The following is a 24,743-nucleotide window of genomic DNA, read 5'->3' as shown; positions in this document are numbered from 1 at the left end:
ATAACGCCTCTGTGCGACTGCTTACCGCAATATCATTGGCGCCCCCCGGGTTGATACCATTGGCGGCTCCAAACTGCTTGAGTCGTTGGTAGTAGATCAGGTGGTCCATCGCGGCGGGGAATAGACGCGCGCCCAACATGACGCATGCAACCGGCTTGGCGGATGCAGGAAAGTCCTTGAATGCCAGGGGACCTTTAATATTGATGGCTGCCATAACTTGCATATAAATGTTGAGCATGACGGGGAAGTTTACGTCCCTGCAAAAAGGAGGGTACGGTGAGCACATATCCGTCGCGCCTCCTCTTCAAAATTCTTTACGGAAAGAAATACTGACTGGCCACCAGAATAAAATACCCTTGTGCAAATATTCCCTTAGAATGAACGTAATAAAGCTGTGGTTGCTTAGTGACTTTCGCGTTGCATTGCCTAGCAAGCGGACGCGGGATCGAATCCCGGCTGCCACATGTTGATGGAGGAAAAATGCGGAAACGCCTGTGTACCATTCTTCCGGCGCCCGTTAAAAAACCCCGGGTGATCAAAACTGTGTTTATTTAAGAATGTGTTTGATTGCTTGAATTAACGTTTTCAGACCCCACTGACGTGCGCTAAGCAGCAGAGCAATGGTATAGAATTCGTTCCGGGCAATTTATTCATTAAAATTGTGCGGCGGTAATATTTGCGAATGCGATGCCCGCTCCCTTTGAGCAGCACCACTACAGCGCTCCAGAAAATGAGGGTACCGTGCGCACTGCGCACCAGCGGAAACGGGGAGCGGTGAAGCCAGCGATGTCGACTTGGAAACGGGGCTATACATTGAAATTGACGGTGCGACGCGTGGTGAGCCACAGGGAAAGTGTATTTTGCTACGCATGCAAAGAAGAGACGCCGCGAACATGGACAGCGAGTAACGCAGCGTCGAAGCCCAATCGGAAAGGCCGCGCTCGCTGACGCTACATTGATCCCGACGGTACGACCACTGGCTACAAAAATTGCCGAAAGCCGCAACGCCGCTACCCTATAGGCGCGAGCTTGTGAATCCATCGGAAGTTCGGCCGCTTGTCCAGGAAGCCGGCGTGGGTTGTGCGTGGTTGTGCGTGGGTTCCCTGCAACTGTTTTCGTGATAGAATTCTTTTAGGTTTCTTTTTTTGAAATATCACTTGCTCTTGGTCACTAGTGCAAGAAAACATAACATGCGGCAACCACAGATGCTAATAAATTTTGGTTCTATGCATCTTTTAAGGAGAAAAAATATACACACCAGCCTGACATCCTTGTGAAAGTGTATTTTTCTTCCAGAGACCTTTACACTTCTCATCGCGGTTTAGCGCCGTGATTATGATCTATTCTTTGCAATATCTGCAGTCATCACATGTTTATTGTCTCATCATTATCATCATCATCATCAGCCTATTTTATCTCCACTGCCAGACAAAGGCCTGTCCCTGTGATCTCCAATTACCCCTGTCCTGCGCCAACAGATTCCAACTAGCACCCGCGAATTTCCTAATTTCATCGCTCCACTTAGTCTTCTGCCGTCTTCGACTGCGTTTCCCTTCTATTGGTACCCATTCTGCAACCCTAATGCTTAAACAGCTATCTAACCTGCGCAATACATGACTTGCCCAGCTTCATTTTTTTTCTTAATGTCAATTAGAATATCGGCTATACCCGTTTTCTCTCTGATCAAACCGCTCTCTTTCTGTCTCTTAATGTTATGCCTAGCATTCTTCGTTCCATCGCTCTTTGCGCGGTCCTTAACTTGGTCTCAAGCTTCCTTGTCAATCTCCAAGTCTCTGCCCCATATCTCAGCACCGGTAAAAGGCACTGATTGGACACCACCCTCTTTAATGATAATGGTAAGCTTCAAGTCAGGAGCTGACAATGTCAGCCGTATCCGATCCTACCCAATTTTTTTCCTTCTGATGATCAGGGTTCCCTGTGATTAGTTGTCTTAGGAAAACGTACTCCTTCACAGAATCTAGAGGCTGACAGGATCGCCAATATATTTATCATTATTTTTGTCTTCTGCATATTAGTCTTCAACCCCATTCTTGCACTCTCTGTGTTAAGGTACTCAATCATTTGCTGTAACTCGTCTGCAGTGTCGCTGAATAGAACAACGTCATCGGAAAACCGAAGGTTGCTGAGATATTCGCCGTGGATCCTTACTCCTAAGCTTGCCCAGTTTAATAGCTTGAATACTTCTTCCAAGCAAGCAGTGAATAGCTCTGGAGAGATTGTGTCCCTGACCCCGTTCTTTAAAGGTATCTTCCTACTTTTTTGTGTAGAATTAAGGTAGCTGTGGAATCTCTGTAGATATTTTCCAAGGTATTTACCTAAGGGACCTGTACTCCTTGATTACGTAATGCCTCTATGACTTCTGGTATCTCGACTGAATCAAATGCCTTTTCTTAATCTATGAAAGCCATATAGAGAGATTGATTGTACTGTGCGGATTTCTCGATTATCTTATTGATGACATGGATGGGACCTCTTGTAGAGCATCCCTTCCTGAAGCCAACCTCTTCCCTTGGTTGACTAAAGTCTAGTGTTGCGCTTATTCTATTCGAGATAACCTTGGTGAATATTTTATATAATACTAGGATTAAGCTAATGTGCCTTTAACTTTTTTCAATTCTTTAACGTCTCCCTTTATGTTGATTAGTATAATGTTTGCCTTTTTCTAGTTTTCTGGGACGACAGTTGTGAAGTCGACAGACAAATCGTATAGAGAGTCGCCAATCTTACAATGATTATCCTCCACCTCTGATTAAATTCACTGTTATTCCCTCTTCCCCTTCCACTTTTCCCTGTTCCAGGTCTTGCAAGGCCCTTCTGACTTCACCGCTAGTTATGGGAGTTTCTGTATCCTGTTCATTAATGTTTCTAAAGCAGATATCCTGGCTCCTCTGGGTACTGTACAGGTCAGTATAAAATTATTCCGCTGACTTTTACTATACCTTGGAGATTGCTGGTATTACCCTGCTTATCTTTCAGTACATACATCTTGGTTTGTCCTTTGCCGAGTTTCCTTCTCACTGATTTAGGCTGCGTCCATTTTTGCGGCTTCTTCAGTCTTTCTCACGTTATAGTTTCCAATATAACTTATTTTGCCTTCTTGATCAGTTGTGACAGTTCCGCAAATTTTATCTTATCTCTTCAGTTGGACACTTTCATTCTTTGTCGTTTCTTCATTAGGTCCTTTGTTACTTGAGAGAGCTTGCCTACTGGTTGCCTTGGTGCCTTGGCTCCCACTTCAATTGCTGCATCTTCAGCCAGCCTAGTTACGGTTTCGTTCATTACCTCTACGTCATCTTCATCTCTCTGTTCTAAGGCTGCATAGTTGTTTGCAAGTACCAGACGGAATTCGTCTGCTTTTACTCTCACTGCCTCTAGGCTGACCTATTTCTTCTTGTCCAATTTTACTCTTTCTCTGGTCGAATTAAGGCAAATCCTAGCCCTCACTTTTTATATGGCAGCAACCTTGATGTTAATTTCATTTCTTGTGTCACCATTAGGGCTTTTCCTGGTGCACTTTCTGTTGCTAAGCTTCCTGAATAAGGTGTTCATTATACGAAGCTTATCCCTTCCTGCGAATTCTACCAGCATCTCTCCTCTAGCCTTCCTAGTATCTACGCGATAGTTGCCAATAGCTTGTTCACCAGCCTGCTCTTTCCCTACTTTTGCATTGAAGTCGCCCATTACTACGGTATACTAAGCTCGCACTTTTCTCATTGCTAATACAACATCTTCATAAAACTGATCTGCTTCCTCATCATCGTGACTGGATGTTGGAGCGTAGGCTTGTACTACCTTTAATCTATACCTATTATTAAGTTTGATTACGGCTACTGCTACCTTCTCATTAATGGTGTAGAATTCGTCAATGTTGCCCGCTATGTCCTTATGGATTAGGAATCCCACCCCGTATTGCTTTTCATCTGGGAGACCTCTGTAGCAGAGGAAATTGCAGTTATTCAGCAATCTATGAGCTTCACCAGTTCTTCTAATCTCACTAAGGTCGATGATCTCCCAAACAATGTCTCATAGTTCATCAAAGAGTCCTGGTAAGCTAGCCTCACTCGACAGAGTTCGGCAGTTACAGGTTGATAGGGTCAGTTTGCATTGGCGGTCTGTCCGGACCCAGGGATTGTTAGCACCTTCTACTGCGTTACAGGTCTGACCGCTGCCTCGGTCAGGTGCTCCGCAGCTGCTGGGGACTGAGCGTCATGGGTTAATTGTAGGAATCATCAGAGATGTAGCGGCCGAATACTGCACCAGGGAGGCCAATTCCTGTTCTGATGAGGGAGTGTCTTGTTCAAGCTTAGTGGGCCTCCCTAATTTGATAGTACCTGGATTAGTATAGCCACACTCGCTCTCGGCATCTTTTGCTGGTGTGAGGCGTCACTCCATGCCTGCAGATGTGCACTAGAGGAGGTGAATTGTTCAAGCTCACCACCACCATATTAAAGAAATCTTATAGAAGGATGCGAACTTCCGGCTATGGTAGCTGGACATTCGACATACCGCAGTCAGATAATCCCGTATGCGGCGAGGTTACCTCATCACCAACAAGTACAGCCCAGAGGGCACTACATGTTATTGGCGACTCAATATGCAACAATTTCTAAGCGCTTCTGGCCGTATAGTTCCGGAATGCTCGCGTGCGCAGGCGGCCGTGAACTCGGCTAAGCAAACTTTACAGGCGTTTCAACTGCCTAAAACGAGTAGGGGGCAAAATAATGGTGAAAGTGGTCGCTTCTCTGATCCGAAAGGTGACGAGACACGGGGTACTTCCATCTTGTACTGCGTCAAAACGCCCAGTCGTCGAGAGTAGATATCAGCGCTGTCAGATGCACATACGTATATCTACGAGGAAAGTTTCGCTCCCGAACAAATTGGTTGACTCCGCCACCGGATTCTCTGCTACACCCATGCCGCTACTCGCGTTTAAAATAATAAGTGCACGATGCGCTCGCTTACATCACAAAATTATCTATTACTGCTATTTCGCTGTGGGGCACTGTGTGCCGTTTCATTTTTGCCTGCAGCGGAAAGGTTTCAGGAATGCCACCCTATCTGTCCCCAAAAGTCTATGCCTGTGTAGAGCAAGAAATAATAATCTGCGAGTCTATTTACGCGTGTTAAGGAGCTAAAAAAATCACCGCCCAAGCACTCCGTACAGATGGTTATTAACCAGCGAAGCTGGAACGTTGGGCCCCGGTGTGTTAATCACTGTGTTAATCACGTGTTAATCACGGTGTGTTAATAATGTTAATCAATCATGTTAATGATGTCATGCAAGTCATGTTAATCACGGTGTGTTAATCACTGGGCCCCGGTGTGTTAATCACTGTGTTAATCCCGATGGTCCATTAAACGGCGGCCTGGTAGGATGCCAGATCCTCTTTACGCCGTTGCTGCTAGCGATCGGCTGCACGAGCCTGTTCTTGTGTCCGTACTGCAGCGTCGGCACGGCGTAAACGAGCTCATTCTCGGTTCTGTTCGCGGTGCTGCTGATCGAAAGCTGCCTGCTCATAAGGAATATGTATGACGCGTGGTCTACCCATTTAGGAGCCGGAGAGAAAGTGGTGCGGGAGCGCGCGGCTGCGATGAAGAGCAACGACGTAACTACTGGCGCAGCTAATCCAACACCACCCAGATGGCACAAAGCCTTTTTCACTCCGATCAATAACATGTTTCCTGGCCCGATTGCCCTAAAATCTAACGTGGATACTCTCGAGTAGGCAACAGTGATTTTGACCACACCGCTTTCATCACGCCAGCCTTGCCGATGGAAATTTCGGGCCAGGCAGTGTGATGTCATGGATCGGAGTAAACATGCCTTGTCCTATCTAGATGGTGTTTGCTGATCGGCGCTTCTCTTTCTCTCTTTTTTTCCGCCCATGCACATGGGGTTGTGGTCGAGGAGTTTTCATCCTGCAGGCGCCCGTCAGATGTAGGGAAGAAACGGCTAGTCAAATAGAGCTTGGCTGTAAAAGCGCTTGCACTTTAGGGCCTTTTTGAATTACAGCGCGTAAAATTTATAAGCAGCAGCAATAATTTTTAGCGCGGAAGCAACAAACTGCTTAACACTTCATGGCTATAAAGCTGATGACAGCTAAATAAGTATACATGGAGCTACATTTAAAAGAACTATCACGTTCCATGATGGTATTTGATGTTTAATGGCGCAAGGGCCAGGTATGGCCAACGAGCGCCATGCCAAACGCTAATTTAAGCAACGTATTATGAATGGCGTGGGCAGTGAATTCATCGCGGCAAATGTGACATGGCAGTAAAAAGGCCTGAAGAACTGTCGCTGTAAATGGCTTGATATATAGGTACTAAAATGATGGCGATGGCAATTGGGTTTCGTTAACATCATTGTGAAACAAAACGGTACATAACAGTGACACTAGGACTTCAAGAGAGCCCTTTAGTATAAGGGCTGTTAGTCGCATGCTAAAAATTAGATGTCCGTTCAGCGGGCACGCTCGGGGGTTTTTCGGACCTGTCTGCACGAGCAGTGGCCCAGGGACCGGCAGGCCCGGAAGTCTGCTGGCCCTTCGTGGCAGGGGGCGGAACAGCAGTGGCTGCTTCCGCCAGGGGAACTGATGGCGTAACCGCCGTCACACGCCGTGTGACTCGCGCGGCCGCCAGAGGATGTGGCACTGCCCCCCGGCGCGTCACGTCACTGTAGCACGAATTCAATTGGTTGTGGATAGAAAAACGCTTGCGCGCATCTGGAAAAGAAATGTTTAGTTTGACCTTGAGTTCGATTATTTATTTTTCTTTCTTCCATGACAGGCACGATATCGAATAAGCGGGGTGGTCTCCGTCAGAGTTAGCGTAGTGGGTTGCGGAAGAACAGTTGTCGAATGCGTGGACTTTAGATGCACATTTTGCACAAGTAGTACGCCCTCGGCAACTGTGAGACCCATGCCCAAAACGCTGACGCTTTAAGCATCGGCGCGGATTGGGAATGCATGGTCCAAGCACCCAGGTCCAAACACCCAACAGCGACTCAACCTCAAGGATCGCCCTTTCCCCACACATGGCTAAGCCACGCACGGCTACACGCGAGAGAGGCCAACCCTCGTGTGCTCGGGTACGTGGTGTCGCAACGCACCAAACGCCTGCTGCCGCAGACGCCCCTGCGGGCAACTATCGCGTTCCAGTCACTGGCACCGCCCACATTGATCTTAGTGGAGTTTAGTGACTAGTCCGATGCATCTTGAAAGGTTAGGTTATCTTACCTCAATAATAAAATTTGACATGACAAACGTGCAGGCTATCGTAATCAATTTTCCGCGATAGCATTAACTTCATGGCTTGAATAAACAGCGTAGCCAATTTGTTTTCGAATATTTCATGCATATTAAGTTGCATCTCTTCTCTGGAGAATTCTTTTTCTTGCAGGGAACTAATACGCCTTGAATACTTAATATGAACGGAAATTAGGTCTACGGTTAGTAAATTATTCGCTTGCTATAGAGCCACACTGACAACGCACCCTCCGGTACCGTCATGTAAAAACTCATGCAACAATGCTAAAAGAGCAGGCAAACAGCCTTTTCTTGTGCAGACAAAACGGTAGAAGACGACACGTTAATAAAGAGCAAATCAGAAGTTTGCAATGAAGTCAACCAGTTGCATCTCTTCGTGTGAATCTTTGAATCTTACATATAAACCGTCCTTGCAGGTCCACAGGTAATCAAGTGTACAGAAACCTCTGTGATTTACATGTTTCTAATAACAGTTTCTAATAAACTTGTGATCACATTTATTGGTGTGTAAACCCATATAACGATATCCTCCGTGATTACTATTTTTATAAGTAATGAAGTACCATGCTACTTGCAAAAACATATCGCCCTGGGATTATAAAAGCGTTTTCTGCATTTCAACTATACACAATGTGCAGTTTATTCAATAAGGGACCATAAATTGATTTTTTGCAACGACACACTTGTAACAAGTTCTACCGACATAAAGCAAGACGATTCTGTAGACAAGGGAATTGTTTAATTTTTTTGCCTGCCACTGTGGCTATAGTATTCTACTGCTAACACAAGGTGAGGGGTTGAATTGCGAGCCTTGGCAGTAGCAGTTCGATGGGATTGAAAGTTAAAAATTATATCGAGCTTTCACTTAATTCATCATCATTTATTGATCCATTGCTCAAGGGAGGTATGCATATGCAAAATCTAACAAGCAATACTAACACCACTCGAAAGCAAAGGGAACAATTATAAAAGATGCACCTTTCCTGATGCTTCGACAGTGTAAACATTCATTACAACAATATATTTTGTTCAATTGCACTGAACGAATAAGCATGGTCAGGCCGGTTCAGATCAGATAGTCAGATAGCCAGTTCTACGGATGTATATATGTCAAAAGGCATGAACGCTCATACTACATCATGCACACCGCACAAAGAAAACCTTTTTCAAGAGTTGTCCCTTCTGGCAGATATGAGTGAGTCATAAGCAGCAGTGGCTTTATTAGAGGGCAGTGTGTAATACCACTTATGAAAGAGGAGAGTCAAGAGGCTTATAATAAGTACCTCATGATACTCTAATAGGAGGAACGATGAGCAGAAATATTAGTGGCAGGGCCCGTAAGATGAACCGCTACTTTTTGAATGACAGGAAATTACAGGTGAGGAGTTGGAGGTACGTTTCGCCGTGCCTCAGTGCCCCATTTTTTGTAAAAAATCGGGTTGCTTCACTTGCCGTGCTCCGCTCCAGAGTCTTGGTTTTTGTGTAGCGAGTGATGTAGTCTGTCGCTACGATAATCCATCTATGGCCCGCAGAAGTTGAGAATTGGCCTAGAAGATCCATTCCTACTTGAGCAAATGGAGTTCCGGGCGCTTCAACAGGACGGAAGAAGCCTGCTGGTTTGACTGCTGGCGCATTTCGCCACTGGCATTCAATGACTGTCAGGACGTATTGTTGAACGGTCGCCGTGAGTCTTGGCCAATAGTATTTTTGCCGCACCCTACACAGCGTTCGCGTCTAGCCCAAATGACCTGATGTTGCTACATCATGGCATGCCTGTAATACGTCACTCCTGAGAGGTATTGCGACGATGAGTAAGTAGATGCTTCCATTCGGAGAGAAGTTCGCCTTATACGGGACATCGTTACTCAAGCATAATGATGGTAGTCCTCTTGCAAAAAGGCTTGGGACAACGGAAGTTTGACCCTCCAAAAAACCAATAATGGGTTGTGATTCCGGGTCGTCGCGTTGCCTGCTGTTCGACTGTAGCTGTGTTGACAACTCCGACGAAGGCTGCATCATTGTCATCTTCTGCATTGTCAAGTTGGAATGGGGCGCGAGACAGACAGTCGGTATCCGTATACCGCTTTCACGATTTGTAGACAATAACCATGTCGAATTGTTGAAGCTTAAGGCCCCAGCACGCCATTCATCCTGAAGGATCCTTTAAGTTCATCAGCCACCAAAGAGAGTGGTGGTCACCGACAACATTAAAGAAGCGGCCGTACAAATACGGGCGAAATTTCATAATTGTCCGCACCACAACAAGGCACTCTTCTTCCGTGGTAGAATAATTCGCTTCCGTACGGGAAACGGTTCCGCTTGCATCAGCTATTACTCGTTCTGCACCGTCTTGCCACTGCAAGAGTACTGCTCCTAAGCCGATAGTACTGTTGATGTGATCCGCTGTCAGGACGTCTTCGTCTAAGCGTCCCAACACTGGGGGCTTTTGGAGGCGTTGCAACCACTCGGTGAACACTTGTTGCTGTTCTTCAGCCCCTACGAATGCGACGTCGTCCCTGGTGAGGCGTGTCAATGGTGACGCAATTCATGAAAATTTCCGAATGAAGCGTCGGTAATACGCGCACGGGCCTAAAAATCGTCTAACTACCTTTTTGTCAGGAAAATTTGCAACGGTAGCTATTTTGTCGGGATCAGGCCATACACCTTCACTGCTGACCACATGACCGGGGAAGAGAAGCTCTTCAAAGCCAAAGTGGCATTTTTTCCGCCTTCAGCGTGATACCAGCAGATCGGATGGCTTGAAAAACCGCATGTAGTCGCTTCAGGGGCTCGTCAAAACTTGCAGAAGATACAATCACATCGTCCGAGTATACTAAACAAGTTAGCCAATTGAGACCTCAGGGTATTTTGTCCATTAGCCGTTGAAATGTTGCCGGCACGGAGCACAAGCAGAAGTGAAGTACCTAAAATTCATCGAGTCCGCCAGGTGTCACGAATGCAGTTTTTTCTCGGTCTCTTCTATTTGTCAGTACCCGCTCCTTAAATCCATCGACGAGAAGTAACGTGCTAGCCACAGTATATCCAGGGAATCGTCTATACTAGGCAGCGGGTAAGCGTCTTTCTTGGTGATCTGATTGAGCTTGCGGTAATCAACGCAAAAACGTATGCTGCCATCATTGTTTTTTCACTAACACCACTGGTGACGCCCAAGGACTCTTCTATGACTGAATGACGTCGTCTTCAAGCATGCTTTTTACCTGACTTTCTATGACCTCGCGTTCCCGTGGGGCCACCCGATACGGGCTCTGCCGTGTGGGCCTGGCTGTATCATCAGTGATAATTCCATGTTTGGTCAACGGCGTTTGACCAACTCTCAACGTCGACGAGAAGCAGCCCTGAAATTGATGTGCAAGCTCCAGGAGGCTTTGTTTCTGCGCAGGCAGCAAACTTGGGCGAACATCGATGGATAGATCTGGAGGCATGCAAGACAGGCTGTTGGAACCGCCTTGCTCTACAGTGAAGCAATCTGTGACCCGACTGAACACTTTGACGTACGCGAGTGTCACAAGTCTTCTAAGATGCCGCCACTTATGGCTAAAGTTTGGGGCGAGAACTTCTGTGCGTCACCAGTTAACGTTCACGAAGCCTCTTGCCGTTGAATATGCCATGGCTGAATAGTAGCGCCGGAATTCGCTCGGCGACAGCCTCGGAGTTGCTCTGCATGTCTCATGTCACTGACGGAAGGGAGCATGAGCGCGGTGGGATGGTCACGTCGTCATCGGCCACGCGTAAAAGTCTACGTCGCTGCTCTGTAGAGAGCACAATTGAACCTGGACCCATGCTAAGCATGACCGACCTGTTCGGAGTGTTTATAACGGCACCGTATTCACGCAGAAAATTCATTCCCAAGATCAAATCTTCGTAGCACTCCGGCAAAACGACAAAAGTAGCAACGAAGACCGAGGCACTGATAATAATTCTAGCGGTAACTTTGCCTTTGGGCATCATCAACTGGCCTCATGCAGTTCTTATGTGGGGACCCGTCCACGAAGTGATGACTTTCTTAACGCAATAGGCGAGTCTTTGGCTTAATGTAGAAAAATCCGCACCAGTATCTAGTACCGCTCTCACTGGGCGTCCGTCTATGTAAACGGCGAGGTTGGCGCTGAAAATTTCCGTAAGAGTCAGCGACGTCGTATCGTCCGGTCGTACTGATGGTGTTAGGGGGGTTGCAGCATCTCGAGGAGCGTCAACATTCCCCCCAGAGGTCGCTGCTGTTAGTTTACCCGACGAGCACTAGGGGACCTGCCCTGGACTACATCAGCGTAACTGCGACGGTGCGGTGAAGTTCTCGGTGCAAGTGACGGAGAGCAGGGTGGACGATACGGTGGAGCAAGTGGCTGTGCTGGCGTGAATACGCTGGTGTCGCGTCAGTTGCCCCAACGTGCGCGAGGGAAGGTGGTTGCAAAGGTCTGGCAAAAACGGTAAATATGGCCGGCTTCCCCGCAATGGAAGAAAAGTGCACATCGGTCGACGGAGTGCCACAAGTCCGTCTTGCGAATAAGTGGTCGACTAATGGGCGGCCTTTGCGACCAAGTTGGAGTAGTCGGCGCCGGATAGTAGGACGGCGTTTCCACGGCCACACTAAGCTGCGGGGTCGGCGACGGCGGCGGTTGGTACGGAGGGGTTAACGACTACTTGTAAGGACGAAGCAAGGACAACATGCTGTGCGGGGCTACGGTTGGATGATGGACGGCCGACACGTAGTTTTAGACCGCTGGTCTGGCAGCAATTCGGGCAAAGCAAACGCTTGCCTGATTTCCTGCCGTACAACGTCCGCTACGGAAGGCTCCACAGGTTCTTGCGGAGTCACCCCAAGGTTGCCAAGCTCCTCCCTAACGACCTCATGGATGACCTGACTGCCGGCAGTCAGTGCAGAGGCGCTGATTGAGGCGCTGCTCGGTGAGTGGTACTGGCGGCACTGTTGTTGAAGTGCTCGCTCGATCGTAGTAGCCTCCTTTATGAACTCCACAACAGTTGTCGACGGGTTGCAAAGACCGGCGAACAGTTGCTCCTTCACGTCGCGCATCAAATGTCTGATTTTCTTTGTTTCAGGCATTTCTGGGCCAGCTCAGCGAAAGAGGTGGTTCATGTCCTCCGCATGCATGGCGACGCTGTCATTCGTATTTTTGTATACGGGATTCGATGAGTTGCTGAGCCGAATCGATACGATCGTTGTTGACAAAGGTATCCAAAAGTTGCCGAAATTCATCCCAGGAAGACAGTGTGCCTTCTAGGTTCCCCTACCATGTGCGAATGCTGTCCGCCAGGGCGAAGTGCACGTGCGACAGCTTCTGTTCAGAGGTCCAGCGATTCACCTTGGCGACTTCCTAATATTGTTCGAGAGGCTGGCCAACGTATAGATAGGAGGACCTATCTTCGTCAAACCTATCTTCGCCTTTGACGAAGATAGGTCCTCCTATGGAAACGTTGGCCAGCCTTTCTCAGGCACCTTATCCCTGTTTACAAACTTTATACCGCAGTGCGCTATTCCATCTGTCAGTCCCTTTCTTGTTTTTGATATTGTTCGAGGCAATCCTTGACGTCCTCAAGAACATCACCGTTGAAGGTCTCGGCAATCCGAGGGTGCTCAACATTTACCTGTGAAACGCTTGCCATTGCCATTTCTTCAGACGGAGGACTCCTTAGCTGGGGGAGTTCCAAGGGAATTACCTCGGTGCTAAGACCTCGCTGTCGGCGACTGTGGCGGTGTATAGGAGTATGCACGGCCGGAACTGGTTGTGCATTCGGGCTGGAAGTGCCGTTCCGTAGAGTAGTACCGAGCATCAGGTGTTGATGTTCAGCACCTTCATCAATGTCGCGGCGTCAAAAAAACAGGACACAGGACAAGGATGTTAGAAACAAAAACCAGCTCTGTGTTCAGAGACCACAAGAGCTGACGCGCCAACTTCGTCTTCTTTCAAAAAGAACGTGGTCCCCGCTCGTGGCCCTCAATTCGTTTTCTTCTTTTGCTAGCATTTAATCGCGACACTATGCAAGCTAGCATGCGAGATGCAAAGGCGACTACCACTCCATTCAGAGACGCAACCTCAGGAGTATCTCAACTTCAAACATAGCAGGCCCTTATCGTGCAATATAGGGTAAACAATCAGGCCATGAGACTATATTGCTACGGCATGAGCCGGGCGAGCAGAAGAGGAAGAAGACGTTAGCTAGTGCAGCCTCGGGACGCCATCTTGACTTCACTGTCAATCTCGTCCCTTAAATAAAGCCGGTTTAACATTAACCGTAACAGTTTTGTGGTGGAGGTGCGGGGTACTTCGACCAAGACGACGGAGCTGCTGCAGCAAGTGCCACGCCGGAGCCGACGCTTCGCTCGACTGCCTCCAATACCACTTGAGATACCGATGTCACACATCGGCGACCAACAGCCTTCTCTGGCTGCTCCAGTGCGAACAACCGGCGCCTGGATGCATCAGATGGAGCCCTGCCCTTTCTCAGGAAAATTCGGCGAGAACGTGAAGGAATGGCTCCACTAAAAGCGTGTGAACAAGTACGACGGCTGGAACTCCACGGCTCAGCTCGACAATGTGGTTCTGTTCCTCACAGACACTGCGCTAGTGTGGTTCGAGAACCATGAAGATACCTGCACAACGTGGGACAGCTTCGTTACTCACCTCACATAGTGCTTCGGCGATTCCGCCTCGAAAAGGAAGCGGGCGGAGCAGACATTGCTTCAGCGCGCTCAAGTCCCAAGTGAGACCTGTACTACGTACATAGAGGCATTCCTGAAGCTTTGCAGAACGGTCAATCTTCGAATGTCCGAATAGGACAAGGTTGGATACTTTCTCAAAGGCATTGGAATTCGGAAGATCGCGTTTATTATTCGCAGCGTCCCAGAGTTGACCCCGAGGCTTACAACGTCGTTTGCGCATCGCCTGTGTGTTACAGCTGTGGTGCCTCAAGACATATTGCTCGTTTCTGTCACCGGCGCTGACAGACAACAACATATGGCCCACCAACAACTTGGCCTAATTTCGAACATGACAGTTATGACGACCGTCGGCCGACAGACCCTGCTACTACAAACACCACAAGCGCGCCATCCCGGAATACCTTCCGTCAATATAGTAGAAGGAGTGGCACACGCCAGCTTGAGACCGCAGTCTGACACCCCCAACCAGTTGTCAACGCCGTTCACCGTCACCAAGGCGACGTCAACACCGCCGTCGGGAAACTATCCGGCGTGGCCGATGGAGGTAAGGTCGCCGGACAGTCTGCTTCTCTGCGAAATACTCATCCGCCTATTGTGATGGTGAAGAACAAAGTGCGTCTGTTAATTGATAGTGTACCTGCAACAGCATTAGTGGATACTAGTGCTACTGTTTCCGTCATGAGTGTGACTTTCAAAGGGAGGCTCGGTCTGAAAGCTATGTTCCCGTGGAATGATGGTGTTACGTTTCGTGGCGTCAGTGGAGAGTGCCTTTTTCCCCTTGGTATTTGTGTTGCAAGTGTTTTATTCGGAGGAGCTGATCTTCAAAGAGAATTTTTAGTACTACCGCGCTGCACTCATGATGTGATTCTCGGGATTGACTTTCTTCAGGATTGTGGTGCAGCCGTTAACTGTGGTACAGGCGAAATTACTTTGAATAGCGTGCTTCTCGCCACCCTTGCCGACACATCCTTACCAGTGAAAAATTATTGCGTTGTTTCAAACGATTTGCTGCTACCGCCTCCGTCGCTGTCACCTATCTCTGTCAATTTCGCTGCTGCCGACCTTTCATCGTTTGACGCGCCAGTCCGGCTACTTACGTGGAGGTGAGCATGGAAAGATGTACTTCTACCACGCTCTTTCGCGAGAGTAGTGAACGGCGCCTTAAATTTGTGGGCTTTCAATTGTTCTTGCGTCCCTGCTGTTCTTCCGCATGATATGAAGCTCGCTGAATTTGACGAGATTACTTACAGCTCCATTACAGTTCTAAGCGAGGAGGAGCAGTCTGCTACTAGCGACCCTCACCAAAGCACTTCTGAAGAGCAGATCCTATGGAAGATCAACAAGGCGCTGCCCTCACATGAGTGCCACGCTCTCGCAAAAGTTTTGTGGGCACATCTTTCTGTGTTCGATTTCAAACAAGGCGAAAAGCAGGCTTCACTCCCGCGTTCTCGTGTTCGCCACAGAATTGACACCGGATCTGCGCACCCCTTTCGGAAAAAGCCTTACCGCGTTCCTTCAACAGAGGGGACAGTTATTGCCGAACAGGTGAAAGACATGCTGCGGAAAAGTGTTGTGCAAGAGTCCTCTAGTCCGTGGGCAGCACCAGTAATCTTAGCAAAGAAGAAGGATGGATCGTGGCGGTGTTGCGTTGATTACAGGAAACTGAATGGCGGTCACCAAGAAGGATGTGTATACACTTCCTAGAATTGAGGATGTCATCGATTGTTTACATTCCGCTGCCAACTTTTGATCACTGGATTTGCGATCAGGGTATTGGCAGATACCCATGCAGCCAGACGATAAGGAGAAAACGGCCTTCGTGACACCAGACGGTCTTTATGAATTTAACGTTATGCCGTTCAGCCTTTGTAACGCGCCAGCAACATTCGAACTATTCATGGATACTATCCGAGGACTTAAATGGAAAATTTCTTTGTGCTACCTCAATGATGTGGTGATTTTTGGCACCACATTGAGTGAGCATAACAGCCGTCTCAGTCTTGTTCTGGATTGTGTCAAACAAGCCGGCTCCATCCTAAATTCCAAGAAATGTCGTTTCGGGGAAAACGAGACGTTAGTACTTGGGCATCTGTTCGACAAAAACGGTGTGAGGCCATACCCACGGAAGATTGAGACAGTCAGTTCCTTCGAAGCACCGAAGTCAATGCGGGAGTTGAGTTTCTTGGGCCTGTGCCCGTATTTTCTTCGCTTCGTCCCAAGATTCGCCGACGTGGTGTACCCCCTAACATGTCTTCTCCAAAAAGCCGTCCCTTTCAACTGGACATTGGCTTGCGATGACGCGTTCCACCAGCTAAAATTTCTACTAACGTCAGGGCCCATATTGCGTCACTTCGATGCATCCGCACCAACGGAAGTGTACGCTGATGCCAGTGGCATCGGCATCGGTGTCGTACTAGCGCAACGTCATCAAGGAGCTCAACACGTTGTGGCTTATGCTAGTCGCTCTTTGACTAAGGCGGAACGCGATTACACTGTGACCGAGCAAGAATGCTTCGCAGCTGTTTTCGCTGTCCACAAATTGCGGCCCTATATCTATGGACGCCCGTTCCCTATTGTTACTGACCGCCACGCATTATGCTGGTTGGTGAATCTCCGTGACCCAAGTGGACCACTGGCACGTTGGGCTCTTCGACTGAAGGAGGACGACTTCGTTATTTCCTACAAGTCCGGGCGTCGCCACGCAGATGCGGACTGTCTCTACCGCCTTCCTCTGACGACGACGGAGTGTGACGAAGACAATTTTGATGACTGTTTTGCTCCAATTTCTTCTACATTCCCAGACTCGATGACTTTCAAAGCAGAGCAGGAAAATTAATTTTAGTTTGGAACCTCTATTTGTAGCCGCATAGCGCCCTGGAGCCACCGGTCAATTTTGTGTCCGTGACGGCCTGCTTTACAAGACCAATTATTCGGCTAAAGGCGCATGCTTCCTTCTGTTGGTGCCGCAGAGTCTGCGAACGGACATAGTGAGGTCCATGCACGACGAAGTGAGCTCTGGCCATCTAGTATTCAGCAAAGGTTTGAACCTGACACAGGGGCGTTTTTACTGGCCCAGAATGCGGACACAGTCAAGCACTACGTCGGCAGTTGCGAACAATGTCAACGCTGCAAGCGCCCTACGACCGCTCCGCCAGGTCTTCTCCAACCTCTGCCGCCGCCTCGCCTGCCATTTGAACAAGTGGGTATCGATCTTCTGGGCCCATTTCCCCGATCATCTAACGACAACCGATGGGTGATTGTATGTGTCAACCATCTCATCCGTTACGCGGAAACGGCGGCCGTGCCATCTTCAACAGCTGCGTCCGTTGCAACGTTTTTGCTTCGACTCATTATTCTTCGACATGGTCCCCCGCCCCCCCCCCCCCCGTGTCATCATTAGCGATCGCGGTCGTCAGTTTATTGCGGAAGCCGTAGAACAACTACTCAGTCTCTGCAGTTCGCAGTTCCGTCATTCAACGCCTTATCACCCTCAGACAAATGTGCTTGTAGAACGTACGAGCAGAAATCTAATGCTGGCCATGTACGTATCTTCCGATCACAAGGACTGGGATGATGTACTCCCCTTCATCACTTATGCTTATAATACTGCAAAGCATGAGACGACCGATTACAGTCCCTTTTATCTCCTTTACGCACGTTCACTGCTAAGCTGCATTGACACTATACTACCGTTTGACTTTCACAGTGAGTACTCTGTTGCCAAGACGCTTTGTCTTGCCAAAGAAGCCCGGCATATCGCTCGTCTTCGTACTGTGGCATAGCAACACTGATCGAAAGAGCGCTATGACAGCCAATACCAGTCTGTCTCGTACGCTAAAGGAGACTGTGTGGTTGTCGACTCAGGAACGTAAACGTGGCTTATGCAAAAAGTTTTTACCCCAGTACATGGGCCCATTCGTCATTGTAGATCGCTTCAGTGACTTGACGTACGTGGTGGCACGCTTGACGTCCTTTGGTCGTCGGTCTAGCCGGACCCAATTAGTACATGCTGCCCGTCTGAAGCGGTTTCACTCAACGCTTTCCGAGTGATTTGGACTTGCCCAGCGGGCTTCGTCTGGCAACCGGGGATTGCTACGGTATGAGCCGGGCGAGCAGAAGAGGAAGAAGACGTTAGCTGGTCTCGGGACGCCATCTTGACCTCACCATCAATCTCGTCCCTTACATAAAGCCGGTTTAACATTAACTGTAACAATATGTTTTACCAAACACACAGAAGAGGTTGCTAATCATGAAGACACAAAGGAACATCAGGCACATATAGGAAACTGATGTGGCAATAACATTGTGACATTAGTATGACACTACATAAAATTAAATACCATCCAACCAGAAAAACTGAACTGAAAGTAATCAAAGAAGCACTTGCAGCGCACATCTGCCGACTACAAGATCTTGCATGGCTGCATGGATTCACCAAAAACTGTCAGGGCCTACACATCACACAAAAGGGTCAAGAAAGTTGGGAGATTAACGCGCGACTTGCATGCACATGGCCAAGAAATTAAATTACACGACACATAGCCAAGCAGATATTCCAGGACACAAGTGGTATCATGCGCCCAACATAAGAAGTGAAAACTACACAAGTTGGCATGGATTCATTATTAACTATATCGAAAAATATAGACAACGATCAAGATGACAGCACTCTGCGTGCTCTCTTTGTTCTTGTCTATTGTTTCTTTAATGGGCTGCAATTAACGAATTCACGAGGCTGTATAGAAGAACAATGCCCCCTCCGAAGGCCATGATTTCACATACAAATCTATGTGCACGCACACATACACTCGCACATAGATGTTGCAAGGGCGCATAGCACGAAGCAGTATCAACAGGATCACACTAGGGAGGGATGAGGGCTAACTTCCAGTAACTATGCATGGTGAAAATGAGGCAGTTTGTACAGTTTACCAGAAAAAAAGATGGTAAGAAGGCAAGCTAAAAATTGGTGCTTTATGCAACCAAACCAATAAAAACGTTCCAGAAAGAAAATGCGCACAAAAAGTACAAGGGCAGGTAAAAACAAATCATTACAATCGCCAATCATGCATGCTAGCACCTTCCAAGAAACATTCCTCTTTTTCCAATAGACAGACTGAGAGCTTGCTTATGCGAGCACAATCTTCCAGTTCCATGCCATAGAAAAAAAACTGTTTATCTTGGAAGATATTCGCATGCGCAGTTGGTGATCACAATGCTTTATTTCCCTAGACTTGTGAATTTATTTGTATTTTCTCTCTTTCCTGTTTTTGATTGTTTTGTTTCATCAGGCACTGGTTTTATGAGGCTTTCTTGCTTTACCACTGTCTGGTAACCTTTATAAATAACTTCATCTTCACAATAAACCTTTTAGTTAGAAGTTAGCGTGCCCTTTTCTACTGCTTCACACTGTACACTCTTACAACATTGTCCAAATGAAAGATTTTATAAGGTACACACAAGCATAGTAAGGGCCATTAAAGCGACTTGTTCCAGTCTAAAAGAAATAAAGATAGCCTGGCTCCAAATGGCAGAACATGTAGGATGAACAAGAAAACCGACATGATTTAACAGAAAGTTTAATGTACATACATGGCTAATAAGCAATAAACCTAACACACATAAAAAGAAGCAAAAGGTAATCTGTATTTTTTTACAGGAAATGCTTTCATCTTTAACAGAGGGCATGCTGACACAAGATTCTCCCAGCGTTTTTAGATCAACAGCTTCTATAATTTCTATAGGCAGCTGATCAGACCTGCACAGAATGCTAGCTTCTTCCTACACCATGCACGCTCGGATGTCGAGACAGCCGAGCATGCATTGTATAGGAGGAAGCTAGCATTCAGTGCAGATCGGCTGCCTAGAGCTATTATGCAAGTTGTAGATCTAAATATGCGGTGAGAATCTTGTGTGAGCATGGCCTCTGTTACGCATTCAGAGATGGATGCGTTTCCAGTCGGGATCTGTATGGACACCACATCAGTTTTTCCTTGACCTTTCTTTTCTAACTTGGATTTATTGCTTGTCAACCAGCATTCACTCGGCATGTTCAATAAACTTTCATTTGTTAGTGTTTTAGTCAGCGGAAAGCCGTTCATTATTTTTTCTGTTGTTGTTAGGTATTGTATAAGGGTGTGCCCTTCTTCCTTTTGTAACAACTTTTCATTGCCTCTCACCTAATACTCCAACCTCACAGCCCTGCCAGGTATGCAAATGAATGAATAACTAAATGCATAAGCACATGTCATTCATTTCTGCGCACACAATTATCAGAATACCTCCCTCAACAAACGTCACAGCGTCGATGTCTTGCAGTGCGCATCAACATTATTAAGTACCCTTTGCATTTTCGCATAGTTTGTGAACAGCGTAGTGCATAAACATTCCATGATATTAAAGGGGTGACGTATGCGGTGCATAAACAAACCTTGTAAGAGATGACACCTTGGATGACACTTGTATATATCGCAGTTACTTTACCAGCATGTAGCTGACTACTTGACAAATACACCACTTCGCATTGATTACAACATGTGCAGAGAACCTTCAGTTTTATTTTCCTAATTAATGCGGCCGTTACTGTGTGGCCACATCCTGTATGCTTGAAATTGAATAAATTTCTTTGTTGCAACATACTTACAAAAATGCGTACATCACTGCGATAGCGGCACCAGAACTCAATACAAACATGCGGGCTATACGATACGGACAAACGACCAGGACAAACTCCTGAATGTTTGGATCCCGAAACCCATAAAAGTGAACGGTTTCATTCCATGGCTGTTAATGAGAGGCAGAAAGAAAATTTATGTTCAGAGAACAAAATCTCACTCATAAGCTTAAAGATACAGACATTACTTAACACTTTTGAAATGAATAATTATAGCTTGCTATAGACATTGAAGAAGCCGTTCGACAGCAAGAAAAGCAATCAGTATTTCGAGCTTTGTGCAATGAATGGCAGGCAGTTCAAGCTGGCACGCAATTCTGCATATAAAATCTGTTTAGGAATATCAGATAGGGATCAACATTGAGGCTTCCCTTTGTAATTTCTTTCCCTGAGTAATCAAGTTTGGAATGACTTTCATTACCATGTAACAAAGTTGATCTAATACCGCTTAAATACTTGAGAAGCTTAAGAAATCTGGATGATTGATTTACATTACAGTGAAGGAACTTAACATCTATAACATTATTAATATAATCATCATCGGCCCACTTTATGTCCACTGCAGGACGAAAGCGTTTCCCTGCGACCTCCAATTACCTGTGTCCTGCGCCAACAGACTCCAAATAGCACCCGCGAATTTTCTAATTTCATCGCCCCATCTAGTCTTCTGCCGTCCTCTACTGCGCTCCCCTTCTCCTTTTGCCCGTTCTGTAACCCTAATGGTCCAACGGTTATTTAGCCTGCTAATTACATGACCTGCCCTGCTCTATGTTTTTTTCTCTTAATGTCAATTAGAATATCGGCTATACCCGCATGCTCTCTGATCCCAAACTACTCTCTTTCGCTCTCTTAACGTTACGCCTAGTAATCCTCGTTCCATCGCTCTTTGCACGGTCCTTAACTTGTTCTCAAGCTTCTTTGTCAGTCTCTAAGTCTCTGCTCCATGTGTCAGAACTGATAAAATGCACTGATTGTACACCAAATGATTCCTTGCAAAATAGTTTAGCAGATTTTCTTTTCAAACTTTGTTAACTTCTTCGAGTCAAAAAATTTTTTTTCGTCATCACAGCATGGTTCTCATCACATTGTTGTTAAATTCAACTCATATCTTTCACTCACACTTCGCGCCATCCTTAATCGTCCTTCTCTAATTGACGGCATTTTTATAGATTTTTCTAAAGCATTTGATAAGGTATGTCATAAACTGCTCCTCTACAAACTGCGCCAGCTTAACATAGACTCGTAAGTGCTGTTTTGACTAGATGTTTTTCTTACTATGCGCTCCCAGTTTACGTCTGCGAAAAACGTCAATTCAAAGCACACTATTGTTCCATGTGAAATCCCTCAACGGATCGTACTAGGCCGTTTACTCTTTCTTATTTACAGCAATGGCTTGCCTTCGTGTGTTTTCTTATTCGTATTCTCGTTCCTTCTTTTCCGATGCCGAATGCAGCAAAAATGATCACGTGACAAAGCCGGCTTCGCACTTGTGGATGGCCCTGTTTGCACAGATACATATATATATATATATATATATATATATATATATATATATATATATTGTTTCACATGGAACCCACTCCCGTCTCTATGGTTTTGGCCCTGACGATTCGTTATATAATTAAATACCCACGCGTCCGTTCCAATCTTGAACTTCAGCTGACGCACGCAACTAATCTCAAATGGCACCACTCTGGCCTGCGTCAATTCTATCGATGAGTATGTCATTTCTGCGTTAGCTGACGGCGATCCTTCGCTCGTCGCTGCATTCCCCACCGCAACATGTAGAGCCAATCGCGATATTGCCAAAATGATCGTGTCTGACTGTCTTCCAGCAGAGGCAGCCGATATCAAGCACATCTTGATGTCTTATATCGACATTTTCGATGACCGCCCTTTCGGCGAGACATCCGTTGTCACTTACCGTATGCATGTCGAAGACGCCAGCCCCATCGGACGAGGTCATTCTCATGCGTCCCATGTTGAACGGCAAGCGATTCAGTGCAAGGTCGAAACAATTAATGCCCACGAAATACGTCATTGAACCTTCCTGCAGTCCCTAGGCGTCACTGGCCGTTCTAGTAAAAAAGGATCGTAGGTGCTGTTTCTCCCTAGACTACAGTCACTTGAACATAGTGAAGGTAGAGGCCGTCCATCCCCTACTGCGAACTGACCTTCTCCACGGATCTACCTACGCATCCATAGACCTACGCTCAGGGCACTGGCATATTGCTCTAGATGACCTCTACCACAAAAATACCGCATTCGTTACACACGATGGACTTTTTGAATTTAACGTGATGACATTTGGCTTGTGTAATGCCCCAGCAACATTTTAAAGGATCATGGACTCTCTCCTTCGCAGCTGCAAGTGGTCCATATGTCTTGTTATCTAGATGACATCATCGTTTTTTCACCGCACTTGAGGGCCATCTCACACGCTTTTTCGCTGTTCTTGATGTCTTCAGACGAGCTGGCCTTCAGCTTAACTCATCAAACCGGAGTTTTCGCCATCACCAAATCACTGTGCCTGGCCACCTGGTCAGTGCTCGTGGCGTGCAGCCTTCTCCCGAAAAAATTCGTGTCCTCAAACCGTTTCCTCTACACCGTTCGGACAAACACGCCCAGAGCTTCTTCGGTCTATGTTCATATTTTCGGCACTTCGTCAGGAATTTCGCCAACATTGGCCATCCCTTAACACAACTGCTCAAGAAAGACATTCTTTTCGTGAGGTCTTCAACAAGCTGATGCCTTTCACACGTTCGCTAGACTACTCATCAGCCCACCCATCTTGGCCTATTTGGCCCGTCCGCGATCACTGAAGTTCACAACGACGCCAGCGGACGCAACATCGGCGCTGTCCTCGCTAAAAGGCAAACAAGGGTAGGAGCGTAGAATTGGCTAGGCCAGTCGACACCTCTCTCCGCCAGGGCGCAAGTTGTCGATCACTGAACGAGAATGCCTAGCTACAGTTTGGGCCGTCGAAAAAGTGCAACTATACTTGTTCGGCCCCAAATGTTTGGTCATGACAGACCTGCACTATGCAGGTTGCCCGTCTGAAGCACTGCTTCTTCGACAACAACCCTTACCTTCCCTAAACACAGAGATGGCGCTCTGACAGGCAGGGGTCATATGTTACAAGTCATTCTCGTAAAATGGAGACCCGAGTAATTGACTTGGTCGCTGGGCATTGAAGCTTCAGGAATATAACTTTGATGTCACTTAAGACTCCGGCCGAATCCACCGGAATGCCGACCTGCCTCTCCCGTCGGCCGGTGGACCCTCGCGACTCCGCTGCGTATGATTCCGACGTACGCGACCTCACCATTTGTGATTTTAGCGACACCCAAAAAGCGCAGCTCAGTAAAGCGTACTTACGCCCCATATTCCACCATCTACGTTCTAGAGCACTTATTTATGCTCCGTTATTGTATTTTCTACCGACGTAATACCAATTCTGATGACCAGACTTTCTGCTTGTACTTCCTCCGACTTTCCGTTCCACTGTGCTTTAACAGCTACACGATGCCCCAGCCGCTGGACATCGCGCACGCATTACGACCGGGTGCGCCGTCGGTTCTCCTGCCCGGCCTTCACCGTTCTGTTCGCCGATATGCTGCTGCTTGTGAGTCCTGCCAGAGCCGCAAGCGCCCTTCCTTGCTGCGCGTGGGTCGACCTAGGCTTATAGACATTCCAGCTCTCACGTTCTACCGCGTGGGCCTCGATCTCATTGCACCATTTCCCCGCTTCTTTCAATGAGAACAACTGAATTAACGTAGCTACTGACTACACCACATGACATATCACCCGGGCACTGCCAACAAGCTGTGCCACTTACGTCGCGGACTTTCTGGTGCATGATGTGATTCTACACCACGGTGCACCACGAAGTATGCTGACCGACCGCGATCATTCATTTCTTTGAAAAGTGGTCAACGACATCTTTCGTTCGTGTTCCACACGTCGAAGTCTAACCACAGCCTATCATTCGCAAACAAATGGCCTTGCCGAACGTCTTAATTGTACACTGACCACGATGCTGTGTATGTACGGTTCCTCAGATCATCGTGATTCCTACAGCATT

General features: G+C 47.2%; 1 protein-coding gene across 1 annotated transcript in view; it reads right to left on the bottom strand.

The window, feature by feature from the left end:
- Window positions 1–24,743, bottom strand: part of LOC142584228 (uncharacterized) — a 254,736-nt gene that overhangs the window by 110,157 nt on the left and 119,836 nt on the right. The window contains exon 5 of the mRNA XM_075694382.1: window positions 26–257. Within this exon, the coding sequence (XP_075550497.1) occupies window positions 26–257 (232 nt within the window). The remainder of the gene's footprint in view (window positions 1–25; window positions 258–24,743) is intronic.

This window comes from Dermacentor variabilis, chromosome 6, assembly GCF_050947875.1.
Source record: "Dermacentor variabilis isolate Ectoservices chromosome 6, ASM5094787v1, whole genome shotgun sequence".
Classification (NCBI taxonomy): domain Eukaryota; kingdom Metazoa; phylum Arthropoda; class Arachnida; order Ixodida; family Ixodidae; genus Dermacentor; species Dermacentor variabilis.
Note: the sequence above shows the minus strand (reverse complement) of the source record. Positions and strands in the feature narration are given on the sequence as shown.